The sequence below is a fragment of the Mustela lutreola genome, chromosome 10 (genome assembly GCF_030435805.1).
Source record: "Mustela lutreola isolate mMusLut2 chromosome 10, mMusLut2.pri, whole genome shotgun sequence".
Classification (NCBI taxonomy): domain Eukaryota; kingdom Metazoa; phylum Chordata; class Mammalia; order Carnivora; family Mustelidae; genus Mustela; species Mustela lutreola.
In genome coordinates this window covers 101111117-101125722 of record NC_081299.1, presented here as the reverse complement: position 1 = coordinate 101125722, position 14606 = coordinate 101111117, and the positions used below count along the sequence as shown (strand labels likewise).

Sequence of the window (14606 nt, the reverse complement as noted above, 5' to 3'; positions counted from 1 at the left end):
TATATCCATATACTTCAATTATAAATTTTAAAGGAGAAAAAAAAGAAAAACAACTGTGAAAAATTAAGGCAGGGAAGTGGATTATGGGGAAGAGAAGAGTTATGAGACGTGGAAAAGGGATCTGAAAAATACAATCTCCAGAAGAAGAAAATAGTGGGAGTGAAGAGGGAAAATAATGAAAGAAATAATCTAGGGAATTTTCCCAGAGTTAAAAAAAAAAGAAAGAAAGGAAAAGAAAAAAACAACAACAAAAACCCTTCAGATTAAACAGGGCAGTCAAGGGCCAAGCAGAATTGATACTAATTAACTTTAAAAGATCATCAGGTCATAGTGCAATTTGGGGACTGCACAGGTAGACAATCCCAAAAGCTTCCTTAAAGAAACCAGTTACCTCCTATAGAATGAGAACTGAATGGACATTAGATTTCTCATTAGCAGCCCTGGTGGAGGTTTTTGTCATGTTCGTATGTTCATTGGTAGGCTATAGATACTGATCCGGGTAGATGTATTAATGATAACTATAGACGAGACACATACTAGTGATAGACGTTGATAGAGACTAAACATTTAAACATGTGATAAAATTTTAAATGTAGTTATTATATAAGCTGAAATAGGGCGGATAATTTTCTAGTCGCACAGAATGGAGAAAATAAAAATAAAACAAATAAATACAAAAAAATAAAACTTAAGTCAGTCCAATAAAGACAAGATATAAAAAGAAAAGAAACAACATAGAAGGTACACGGAAAACCATGAATGATATTATCATGCTGTTATTAAGCTATAGTCTCTCAGCTCCACAGTCACCATCCTAAAATATGCTTTGTGCTTAGTCTGGAGGTCTGCGAACAGCACTTTTCCTTCGGATTGACTTTAACCTATGCCAGTGTTAACACAGTGTTAAATGTTAACCAGCTTCTTCCTTGCTGCTGAGAACGTAGGAACTTCTGCTTTTCCTTCCAGGTTCTCTTTGCAGATGGCGTTGTGAGCAGTAGTCCTGACTCAGGTCCTGTTTCTCCTCCTGTTGAAATGCCACCAAGTCCTCATAGTGGAGACTTGATGGACACAGTTTCTCAGCAAAAGTCAGAAACAGCACCGTCTGAGATTGTCATTCCAAAGAAAGGTAATAATTGAAGGATCTCAACTGATGATGGGTTTAATAAATCTTACACTTCTCATCTTTTCCATGTATATATTCAAGTATACTCACATGTATACATGTGTGTACATCTTAATTGAATCACAGCATTACACACTGTTTCATGAACAGCTTTTTTCTCTTAGTAATAAATAATGAACATCTTCCTGTGTTGTTATATACTCTTACATAGCATTAGCTCTAATGCCTGGGCTACTGTTGTAGGGTTAGTTGAGCAGATCAATGATATCAAGGTACTAACTAGGATTCTCTGGTTCTCTGGACCTTTTCCTCTGAGCCGTGAGCTGGGAAAAGGCCACACCAGCTCTAGGTGTAAGGTTCTCTTGTGGTAACTCTCAAAGCGAAACACAAAGAGAAAGAATATAAGAACTTTCAAGTGTCTCTTTTTGTCAGGGAGGAAGACATTTCCAGATTCCACCCCCTGTCCCCACCAGCAGACCTCCCCTTATATCCCATTGACTAGACCTGGCCAAGCACCTAGGGTAGGAAAACGCACATCTGACATTTCTGAATTTTTTTCTCAGGAAAGGAGCAGTACTATTTGGGGAAAAGAAAATTGGATAACAATTGAGTAAGCAATCAACTGTGCCTGCCATAATCTAATATATGAAATTGTTCTCCTCAGAGATATTTTCAATTGACACCCCCACCTCCAATGCAGTATGAAAATATTTGTTTCCTCATACCCTTGCCAGTGCTGGATTTCCTTATTAATTTGATTTCATAGATAATTAACAATCTTTTTAAATTACATTGATTTACATTTCTTTATTACTGGTGGGGTTAAACATCATTTTTTTCTTTTTGTGAATTTTCTATTCACAGATTTTCTCAGTTTGCTATTGAGATGTTTATTATTTTCACATTTATTTGTAGGAGATGTGTGTTTGTGTACCAGGCACAATTCTGAATACTTTAAAATATTAAATCAGTTAATTCTCATAGCAACTCTGGTTTCTATGTATATATTTTAATAATTCCACTTTACCGATGAAGAAATTGAGACACAGAGAGGTTAAGTCACTTTCTTGAGGTCTCTCAGCTAGTAAGTGGTACAGCTGTGACTGGAGTCTGGGCATCTGCATCACAAACTTTTCTCAATTTCTCATGGGATTTAAATGATCTGAGACCAAGATTTAATCTTCTTTGCTAATTTCACACATCTTCCCACAGTAACCAGTAACCTTGTATAAAGGCAAACTGAATTTCCTTTTCGGTGACTCAAAATGTAAAGAAATAGACTTTCCTTTAGTAGTAGCTGAGGGCTCCTGGTTGAAGTGAATGAAGGCATCCTCATTGCTTCCAAACTTCCCAGCTCAAAGGTTCCCCTCCTTTTCTGATGGGAGAGGACTTGATGTAAGGGTAGCCACTTCTCTTAGAGCCCAGTGGGGTTCCAAAGGGCTTCTGCCTCCAGCATAGTGTGCTCCAGGTTTCTTTAAAGCCCATCCATCTAAGATGATGTATTCACTTGAACACACACACACACACACACACACACACAGAGGAACTAAAAGACTTTTTTTTTTTAAGAACGATTTTAGGTTTACAAAAAAAAAATGAGCAGAATGTACAGAATTCCCCTATACTTCCTCCCTACCTGGCTTAAAGTTTTCTCTATTTTAAACACGTGTTATAATTGATAAAACCAATATCAATACATTGTTATCAACTGAAGTCCATAGTTTGCATTAGCGTTCATTCTTCACATTGCATAGTTCTGAGAGTTTTGACAAATGCATAATGTAGTGAATCTACCACTACAATAACATACAGAATAATTTCACCCCCCGTGAGAAGAAAAACAAACCTGTGCTCTTTTGATTCCTTTCTCCCTTCATCTTCTCCCCAAAACCAGTACCAAGGAGCTGACAGTCTCTTTTCCCCTCTACCCAGAACCCTGGAACCACCAATCTACTTTCTGTTACCATAGATTTATATATTCTGGACATTTCCATTAAAAAGAGAAGCATACAACACAAGGCCTTTTGTGACTGGCATCTTTTAGTTAGCATAATATTTACAAGGGTCAGCTATGTTGTAACTTGTATCAGCACTTCATTTTTATGATTGAGTAATATTCTGCTGTGTGGATACACCACAGTTTGTTTATCCACTCATCCATTGACGGACATACAAGTTGTTTCACTTTTGCGAAACTGTAAATAAAGTTGATATGAACATTTCTTTACAAGTTTTTGGTGTGGACATATATTTTCATTTCTCTGGAGTGGATACCCAGGAATTGCTAGAATTGCTAGAATTGGAATTGCTAGAATAGTAACTGTGTTTCTCACTTTGAGCACCTGACAAACTTTTCCAAAGCAGCTGCATTGTTTTCCATTCTCACCAGCATCGTTGAAGGAGGGTTCCTATTTCTTCACTTTCTCGCCAACACTGTTATTTTCTGTCTGGAGCCATTCCTCTTTTTTTCTTTTTAAAATTTTATTTATTTTTGATTATTATTTCGAGGGTATTGGGTTTCTGCTTAAGCATTAGGATTTTATTTTATTATTAATTTTTTATTGTGTTCTATTAGTCACCACACATCATTAGTTTTTTTTTTTTTTTTTTAAGATTTTATCTATTTATTTGACATAGAGAGATCACAAGTAGGCAGAGAAGCAGGCAGAAAGAGGGGGAAAGAGGCTCCCTGCTGAGCAGAGAGCCCAATGCGGGGCTCAATCCCAGGACTCGCAGATCATGACCTGAGCCGAAGGCAGAAGTTTAACCCACTGAGCCACCCAGGTGCCTCTACATCATTAGTTTTTGATGTAGTGTTCCATGATTCATTGTTTGTGTATAACACCCAGTGCTCCATGCTATACGTTGTTCTTACTGAGATTCAGCTGATTGTTGTAATTCTTTTGGTTTATTTCCAGATTTCTAAAAGAGTTGATTTCGATAATTTTTTTTCCAGTGTTGTCACTGTTTTTTTTTTGAAGAATGGCTTTTTGAAGATCCTTTCTTGCTGTACCAGAAGTGCGTCTCCCATCTCACAAGAAATACCATTTAGTATTTTCATAATTTTTTTAGCTCTATTTTCTAATTTCCAGATGACTACAATTTTTTAAAAATTTTATTTAGATGACTTCCTTTTTGACCCACAAGCTATTTAAACATGCTTCTAAATTTCTAAAACTATAAAGTAGTTTTAGGATTTTTTTTTAATTTTTTAATTTTTTATAAACATATATTTTTATCCCCAGGGGTACAGGTCTGTGAATCACCAGGTTTACACACTTCACAGCACTCACCCAAGCACATACCCTCCCCAATGTCCATAACCCCACCCCCCCTTCTCCCAAGCCCCTCCCCCCAGCAACCCTCAGTTTGTTTTGTGAGATTAAGAGTCACTTATGGTTTGTCTCCCTCCCAATCCCATCTCGTTTCATTTATTCTTCTCCTACCCACTTAAGCCCCCATGTTGCATCACCACTTGCTCATATCAGGGAGATCATATGATAGTAGTTTTAGGATTTTTAAATAATTGATTTTTAACTAATCTTGAAAATTGTTGAAACGTGATGTATAGCCTCAAATATGGGCAATTGTTTTAAAAAGTCTGTGTATGATTGAAAAGGGCATGTATCCTGTAGTTATTGAGTATAGCGTTCTCTTTATAACTGTTAGTTCAAAACTGTTAGCTGTGTTATTCAATCTATTTCCAAGTTCAGCAAACTTCTCTACAAAGGGAAAGATAGTAAATATTTTTTTATTATGTTCAATTAGCCAACATATAGTACATCATGAGTTTTTGATGTAGTGTTCAAGAATTCATTAGTTGTATATAACACCCAGAGTTTATTTAGACTTTGTGAGCCATATTGTCTCTGTCACAACTACTCACCTCTGCCATTGTAGCATGAAAATAGCCATAGACAATACATAATTAAATGAGCATGGTGTATTGTGTTTAAGGAAAACTTATTTATGGACACTAGAATTTGAATTTCATATAATTTTCAGGTGTTGCAAAATATTTTTCTTTTAATTATAATTGTATTATAATTAATTTTCTTTTAATTATATAAAAATGTTAAAAGAAGTATTACTTCACAGACTACAACAACAGACAGCAAGCCACATTTGCTTGACAGGTCAAAATTTGCCAACCATTATTGTATAAACTCACAAATATTTTTAATCTACTGTATCAATTTATTCAGCAGAAGTATGTTTAAATAAGGGTAGAATAATCTATCCAAGGCCATCCTTCTTATAATTTAATATTTATCTCTGAAATTATTATATCTTTTTAATATTTATGTAAGATTTTTCTTCATATACTTTGAGGATGTGATTTTATTAACTTATAAATTTAGATATATTCATGGTAAATTTAACTTTTTATCAGTATGCAATGGCTTTTTGTTCTAGGATTCTTTTTTGTCCTAATATCTATTTTGCTTATATTATTATAGCCATAGCAGCTATCATTTAATTCCTTTGCAGTATAACTTTTTCATACTTTGTTTTACTTTCAGTGGTTTTTGTTTAAATGTATCTGTTGTATGCAACTTATAGGTGAATATTTTAAAAATTCGATTTGATAATTTTTGTCTTTTAATCAGAGCTTCTAATCCATTTATTGTGTAACAGGTATTTTCTGAAAAATGTCTTTATGTTGTCCCCATCCTTGGATGATAATTTCACTGGTTACAGAATTCTGGGTTGATAGGTGTTTTCTCTCCAGTATTTTGACAAAAATTCTTTAGACTCTTCTTGCTTCCAGTGTTGCTGTTGAAAAGTTGGTTCTCAGTCTAATTGTTGTTGCTGTGAAGATAATCTAACTGCCTTGAAAATATTTTCTTTTTCTTATTATAATTTCAATACAATGTAGCTAGGTGTGAGTTTCTTTTTATTTATCCAAGTGAGAATAAATTGGGATTCTTGAGTCCATGGATTAATATCTTTTATTTATACCAGAAAATTCTCAATAATTACCTTTTCAAATCTTGTTTCTGTTCCACTTTTTGCATATATTAGAGACTTTTACCTCTCTTTTATTATTTCTATTATTTTGACTCTCCGAGAGTCAGTCTAAATAATTTCTTTAGATTCTATCAGTTCTTTTTTAATACTCTGGAAATAGAAATAAGTCTAAATTAAATTTTAGGGCAAAAGTAAAGTTTAGCTTTATTCATATGTATTATTGGGCTCTTCCTATTAGTTAAATCTGCATCTTAGGCCAAGATCCATCCTCTGATGCACATTTCATACTCTAAATCTGAGGAATCCTCCTAGAGTTAACAGTCCTTCACTATCTTTGTTTGTAATTTGCTTCTGGGTCTGAGTTTACCTTCTCATTGAGATTTGATAACACTGGCCAATCTCACCTACAGATCACTCATCATTATTTATACAAATGGAGCAAATCTATCCATGATAGAGGGATTGAGATAGTATTCACAGAGTTCCATAAGGCTTTTTCAGTTCTGTATTTCTTTCCAAATAGTTGGTGGTGGATTGGAAGGAGGGATGCATCAGATGATTATTGAGGCAGTAGTTGAATTGTACAGATCCTTTCCCCTAGTGAGAGGCCAAGGATATATGCCTGATTGGTAAATTTCTTTGGAACCACAGCTGAATAAAGCAGTTTCCTATCTATGAGTAACAAAATGACACAGTCAGGGGAATAAAGAGTTAAATAATCTGATAAAATGCTAGAGTTCAGTAAGACAAAAGAAGGAATTTAAGATATGGAGCAAAGGTAGGCTTTAAAAACTGGGCTACAAAACTCTAAATCTGGAATCCAGGGAGCTATAAGCAACATTCAAAATTATACAGAAATTGACCAGAATAGGTATTTTCCCACTTGATAAATAATATAATTGATGAATACCACTTAGAATTTCTATGCCACAGTGTCTGAGGTAGCTTACAGTGTGTTAAACTTAATGTATAATCTATGTAATTGATATTATAATTATATTGTATTTGATTTTACTTGAACTTCTGCAGGAAAAAGTCACAAAAATCAGTCGTCAGTGGCACATAAGAATGAAAGCCATGAACCTCACCCAGAGACAGTTCAAAGAGTAACTCCTGTGGAGGTTCATGTAGGCACCTGGTTTACAACCACACCAGAAGGAAATCGAATCGGCACCAAAGGATTAGAAAGAATAACAGACATGACCCCGTTACTATCCTTCAAGGCCACAGATCCTGTCAATGGAACGGTATGGCAAACTATTGCTTATTGAAAAATTTTATTAATCATTAGAGTTCTGAAACAACATATTAGAAGAGTACCTAGCAAATACTTAATTTACCCTAACTACTTGGTAAATAGTAGGTGGATAGATGAACAGATGGATCCTTCTTTGCAAGTACAAAACACTTCTGTGGTTTATTTTACTTGAAAAATGTACCATGAAATACTAATTTTTGAAATGAGAAACAAATCATGAATACTTATATCACATTTAAGGCATATAAGATTAATTGTGTCATCTATTTCTTTATGTTGAATGTATTTGTGTAATGTCTTATCTTCTAGAAGTTGAGGGGCTATGCTTTGTTCCTTTTTCTTTGTGTGAAACTGAAATAAGTGGTAGAAATTTGTTCATGATCCATGAATCCAAAGAATGTATGGTATATTTAGGGAGATGCTCACATTAAATAATGCAAGAATTTGGCAACGTTACAGAGTAACTGGACAAAAGATTTTATTTGTAGCCTAAGAATAAGTAACAAATGAATGGTGTAGAAACTAATGGTTTGGAGGCACCGTTAAGCCTCCAACTCTTGGTTTTGGCTCAGGTCACAATCTCAGGGTAGTGAGATTGAGCCCTATGTTATGCTCTGTATGTATGCAGAGTCTATTTGAGAGTCTCCCTCTCTCTCTTTCTCTCTCTCTCTACCCCTCCCCCTACTTGTGTGCCCTCTCTCTCTCTCTCTCATAAATAAATAAATAAAATCTTAAAAAAGAAAAGAATGGTTTGGCTTATGATGTGAAATCAAAACTTCTGGGATGAACAATAGTACCTTCTATGTGGCAGGCTTTCTGTTAGGGGACTGGGGTTCTGTGTACATTATCTCATTCAGTCTCCACACCAGTGAATATCATGTTATACCTATGAGGAAATCGGGCCTCAGCAAGTTGAATAATGTGGTCAAGAGTACACATTCAGCCAGTGCTAGATCCTAGTTAGGAGCAGTTGTTGGTGACTGAAAACTGAGCTCTTTCCATCCCTCAGCTAGTCCTCTAAAGTCTTAGGTGGAGCTTTGCAGTACCCTCTGAATATAAATGACATGATGGATAGGTACCTTATATCTGGGTTCTATCTTATAGGAGCCTTATATCTAACTTTGCTTATAACCATGTGCTGCTGGTCAAAAGCAAAATGACTGCTCGCTATTAAGGTGAATTACATTACCTAACCAAACATGTTTTCCTTCCTTCTTTAGTCAGCTTCTGAAATAATTTTGTAATCTCTTACCTTGCCTGCTAGTTGTATTTTTTGTGAGACTCAAACTACATATCATTACAGGAAGGTTTTTCTGGTCACTTCAAATAACTCCCTTTTATTCAGCCTCTGATATAGATTACTTGGCATAATATGAAAATGTGATTAATATTTCTTAATAACTCTCAGTTTCCCTAATTATTACCTGTCACCATTACAGAAGCATGAACCAATGCCCAAGAGCCTGGATCCAAGCATTTGTTGAGCATCAAACATATAACAGAGTAATAAAAACAACAGTAATAATAATACTTAACTGAACGCTCACTGTTTGCCAAGCCCTGTTCTCCTTTTATTCTCACAAAAGATTAGTGTTTACATTTTACAGATGAGGCAAAAATATAAGGTTGCATAATTTCCCCAAAAGCACACAGCAAGTAGTAGAGTCAGAACGTGGACCCCAAGGTTGCAATCCAGATCCCGTGTGCCTAGCCACCAGGGACCTAAGGGCCAAGAAATCACATGGTTGTATGAAACAAAATTGAAAATGGATTTTTTTTTTCATGACACATGACATGAAGTATCACTAAATTAGAGGCATAAGCACTGCCGTTGTGGTGACACAGATCTGGGTTTGAACCCCAGCCACACTCCCTACTGGCTGTGTGACTTTGGACAAGCTTCTAATCCAATTTTCCTTACTTACAAATGGAGATAATAGTGATTACCTGAAATAGTTGCTAAGATTAATGCCATATCCAACATTATCAGGTGTTCAGTAAATATTCTTGCTACTCTATTCTTATCACCACTGAGAATAATGATTTTCCCACCATACGGTGATCAGAAAGTGTCAGTGTTGTGTGGTGTTATGAAATATTTGAATAATTCTAAATCACAGTGTGTGAATATTTTTACTGGATAAAAAGGTAGTATTAACTCTTGCTGACTTGATGACTGACTAAATGTCAATTACTTTACCAACATTATTTCATTTAATCCACATAATATGCCTGAAGCAGATGCTAGTGTTGCCTTCATTTTGCAGATGAGGAAACTAGAGCACAGAGAAGTTAAGCCACTTGCCTAGGTCATCCAGCCATTGGCAAAGTTAGGATTTGAATTCAGGCAGCTTTACTCCAGAGCTCATACTCTCAACCACTATATTCTTCAGTGGTATTTCTCATTAAATGCATTAGCTGAGAGTGCCAATGTTAAGAACATAAAATAATGACAGCATGCATTTCTCTCAAATATAGTGATTTCTGCCTACTGAAAAGAGATAAAGCAATTATCACCTGCGTCCAATGGCCTCAGAAATATGAGTCAAAACACAGCTAACAAACCTACTCTCATATCCATCTGGACTCTTCATTGAAATACTGTGTCCCTTACAGTTAAGACAGTACAAGTTAGAAAATACTTGATGATTGAAACATGTGCTACATAGTTTGCAATATACTGTTATTGCCAGCTGGACAGCACCTATGCAAGGAAGGGGATGGAAACATAAATCGGCAGAGGGAGAAGCTGAGCTGTGGCACAGACCGACAAAGCCTCAGCCAACTGGCAGGGGCTCAGGAGCTGGTATGCTCTGCCCCACTGTCCCAAGTCTGGTAGCGCTCCACGTTGGAACAGACCTGGGACATACGGTGTTGACCAGGTAACCATTCTTCAGCTTCCTGCCTTGGATGATAACAGCTATTTTCCTTCTCAGACCTTCTATCCATCCTCCACAATAATCCTTTCCACTGGAATAGAAAAGATTACAGGTTACCGTGGACAATCAAGCTAACAGAACAACCAGGCTTTAATCTGCATCTGCATTTGCTCTGCTTTAGGGAAGGACAAAAGGCAGCAAATGCAGCAAGATCAATGTGGCACCCTCATTCAGCTGGGGGGCCCAGCAATGACCACAGCTGCAGCTTCTTTTACCCTTCGAGCCCACCTGGGGCACGACCAACAGCAGCAGACAAGAGCCCGTTGGTGTGTGGATCAGCTTGACACAGAGAAACCACAGCCTCTGTTCCCCACCAATCTTCACATTCTGTTCTGATGGCATTAGACTGAGATTGGCATAGCAGGCCAGGGAGCCCCCATGCGCCATGCTCACTTTAAACCTGCAATTTTCAAGGAGGCAGGACCTAGGGTCATTTTCCCAGACAGACCGGGGCTAGGCCAGTCCTGATGTTAACTTTTTTCAATGTACAACAGTGGAAGGAGCATCAGTTTTCAAGGCCAACGGCCTCAGTGCAACACCAGCCCTGGTGTTTGCTGAGTGACAGTGAGCAAATTCCTTAACTTCTCTAAGCATACATTCCCTCATCTACAACATGGGGATAGCATTACCTGCCTTCCAGGATTGTTGCAAAGCTTTGACCAAATAGAGGAGATCAAACTTAAGCTTACAAATGGATAACCAGGATTTTGATGGTATTCAATGAGGTATAAAAATAAAGGGACTTGGGATTAACCATCTGACCAAATGATCATGCTCTGCCTTTGTATGTTCAGGTCATGACAACTCGAGAAGACAGAGTGGTCATTGTGGAAAGAAAAGATGGTACTCGGATAGTGGATCATGCTGATGGTACCCGAATTACAACCTTTTATCAAGTTTATGAAGATCATATTACTCCTCCAGAAGATAATAAAATAAGTAAGTTTTCCAAGCATGGGACAATATCTGTCTTTAGAATAAGATGAGTACAAAGCTCACTACTCTTTTTTAACCCACACATAAGAAAAATAATTTTTTGAAGAACTCTGCCAACCAAAGAACACACGTGCAGTCTAGAGCAGGGGCTCTATGGCTATTTTGCTACTTTTTTTTTTTTTTTTAATCCTCAACGGTTGTGGGAGTGATAACTCTGGTTGGCTGATGGATAGTAATAGTAACTTTTTCCATTTTCACTGCTAAAATATAGGCTGGATTGGTGGCAACTAAAAGTTAATAATCACGACTCTTGCCTGGGGCATTAACTTGGGCAGACCTTTTTCTGTTGATCCTTATGGAATCTGATTTGCATAAAGGTCATCTCCATAAGGCCCTTCTTCCATTCTGAACATGCCTCTCATTATCACAGACAGCGTGAGAGAAGAACAAAGCTGCAGGTGCTAATTAACAGGAACCTGGGCAGAGACTCTAAAAGCATAACGCCTTTCCTAACCTAAATTTAAACAAGATTTTTAATGGAAAATTATTCCCTGACTCCCTTTCCTTTAATTCCAGGGCTTATTTGCTTAATGCATTAAATGCTTCCTTGCCAAATTAAGTGCAACAAAACTGGCAAGCCAGTGGAAAAGAACAACCTTCGTATCCCACTTGTTAGAGTGAGGATTAAAAGAACCACTGGAGAGGGCAATTTTAAAATATCTGTAACTTTGAAATGGGCATATGATACGATGCACTAACTCCACTTCTGGGTAAATGTAGAAAAACACTCTTAACAACACTCTTACTCATTTGTACAAGGAAACAGGTTCAGGGTGCCCCTTGCAGTACCGAATATGATATCAAAATGCTGGGAAATAAATGTCCACCAACAGCAGAATAGAAAAATAAAATGCAGTATATTCTTACAAAAGAATACTATATAGTACTTAAAAGGAATGAAGTACACACACGCACACATATGCCTACACAACTACATATCACAATGGCTGAAGGTCTCAAAGCAATGTCAAGTAGAAAATGTAGGTGTAGAATGATACATACAGTGTTACACAATGTATGCATATTTAAAACCACATAAGATTATATATGATTTTGATACATATATTTATAGAAAAGATAAAAGTAGACTTCAAGAGAAGGAGATAAACCCAGGGATAAGGAGAAAAGTGAACCTCAGCTTACCTGAAATTTTTCTCTTATATACATATTAAGAATATTGAAACAGATATGGCCAAATATTAAGAAGTGTAAATTTTGATTGACGAGTATATAATAGTTAAATTGTTTTTTATGCTTTTCTGGGTGTTTTCAATTACACAAAATAAAAATAATAAGAACAAAACAGCACATTAAAGAAGCAAGAGTTATCCTGGAAGAATTCCTCTGCATTGACAGTGAGGAGGCCATATACCAGCCCTGTGAAGTAAGTTTTCAGCACATGGTCTCAGCTTCTAGCCCAGGTGGCCAGGAGACAGGAGCAAACTCAGCAGGCAGGCGTGTTTCCCAATGTGTGCATCCTGTGAGATCTGCTTACCTTGCATTTGCTTGCAGCTGAGAGTCCTCAAACTGTCACCAGGCAGGTGAAGTGCATGCGGATAGAAAACTCACACTATGCCACTATCATCACCAACTGCGAGGACAGTAGCTGCTCTGCCACCTTTGGGGATGGGACGTCTATTATTGCAAAGCCACAGGGAACATACCAGGTGGGTCTAGGGAGAAATGAAGAGTGCCAAAGAGAAGTGTCCATTTGAATAAGAAAACTCACTCCTCTGGTGAATATTCCTGCCACACACAGCTGTTGTTCCCTTTGTCTCATGTGCTTAGAACACACTTCTCAGTCTCCTTTTATTTTTCATCTTCTTTTTACAACCCATTGCAGAAAACCACTGTCCTGCTTGTCTTACAATGCTTTGGTATTTTCAGATCAAGGTTTTATATTTGTTGGGGATCTTTTATGTGGTAGGTGGCAGGCGCTGTTAGAAGCACTCATGTGATCTGTCCTGTGCCTACCTGAGCAGCTTCACCTCCTACCACCTCTATCCTTACTCACACTCTCCCATTCTTCCCATCTCCAGTCCATTGCCACTTTACCTAGAGTCCCCATAGGATGGGAGGGCACATATGATCTGTGGGTCCTAGGAGAATAGCTTGCAAAGCTATGTTCTTGAAGACTCAGTGAGGAGAGCTCTTAGCAACTCTTGTACCTTCCTACCTTTTCCTATTAATCACAACCACCTAGTGTCAGCCTGCAGTCTCTTGGAAGCCTTAGAAGGATTTGCCCTCATCTTTCCACTTGCCGGAGAAGAGACACAAGTGCCAGGATGTCACATACAATGTCAGAGAATACTGAGAGCACAAAACCAGAAGATGACTGACTAAGGCCTCAGTGTCAAACGTTACTGTGAAAGCTGCTAAAATTGGTTTATGCCTCCCATCTCTCCAAATGATGATACCCTACTCCCTCTTCTTCCAGTGTAGATTGTCATGGGGCAAGGCAGGTGCTGAAGGTGAGACATCATTGTGGTATGTGGCAGTTGGCTAAGGGGTGCAATCCTTCTTCAATACTCAGAAGGTCCATTTTCTTCAGCAGATTGGCAGCATCCATATTCTGGTACCATGTGTGCTGCCAGATGTCATGAGAATCCCTTAAGATTCTGTGATGAGGCCAGTTTTTGCCTTGTTTTTATCATAGTACCAAACTCAAATGGTTACAGCTATGAGGGCAATGGGATTTTAGAACCAATGACAGTTGCCACTGGAGAAAGAGACATAAACAGAAAAGAGATCCAACTTACCGACATTCAGTATCCACCATTATTGTGTAGCCATTTGTTCTTTCCAGGTTTGCCGACTCTCCCAAAACACAGCCCAAGAATGGATTGGAAGGTTGACCATTCTTGGCTGAGAAACACACAGACCTAAGTTCCCAAATGGAAAAAAAAAAAAAAAACCTCCAAATAAATTTACCAATACCTATTATAGTTCTGCAGTTGTATAGCACTGAAAGATGGCATTCAAAAAAATCCTCTGCCCACCCCCTGTTAGTTGCTCATCACTCATCGCTCACCAGCATGAGAACAATGGGCAATATAATGAAGGAGGCAGGATTTTAGACAATATAATAATAATAATAATAATAATAATAATAATAAAGGAGGCTAAGCTTGGTATAGTCCACCATTGTACCTTAGCAGCACTAAAATGATTAACCAAGACATCAAATAGGAGGCATGTATAACAGTTGTTATCCTCTATGACTATAATATGCACAAATAGGGGTGGGACCATCCACCCAGCTAGAGGGTTTCAGGAAGACAAGTTGACAAATAATGGGTCTGTTATCCCCCAGGGGAAA

The 14606-nt window shown here is 37.4% G+C and overlaps 1 protein-coding gene across 1 annotated transcript in view; it reads left to right on the top strand.

Annotated features, from left to right (window-relative positions):
- SPAG17 (sperm associated antigen 17) overlaps window positions 1-14606 on the top strand; it is a 224885-nt gene that overhangs the window by 146316 nt on the left and 63963 nt on the right. The window contains exons 28-31 of the mRNA XM_059137012.1: window positions 967-1126; window positions 7124-7341; window positions 11086-11230; window positions 12800-12954. Coding sequence (XP_058992995.1) covers window positions 967-1126; window positions 7124-7341; window positions 11086-11230; window positions 12800-12954 — 678 coding nt within the window. The remainder of the gene's footprint in view (window positions 1-966; window positions 1127-7123; window positions 7342-11085; window positions 11231-12799; window positions 12955-14606) is intronic.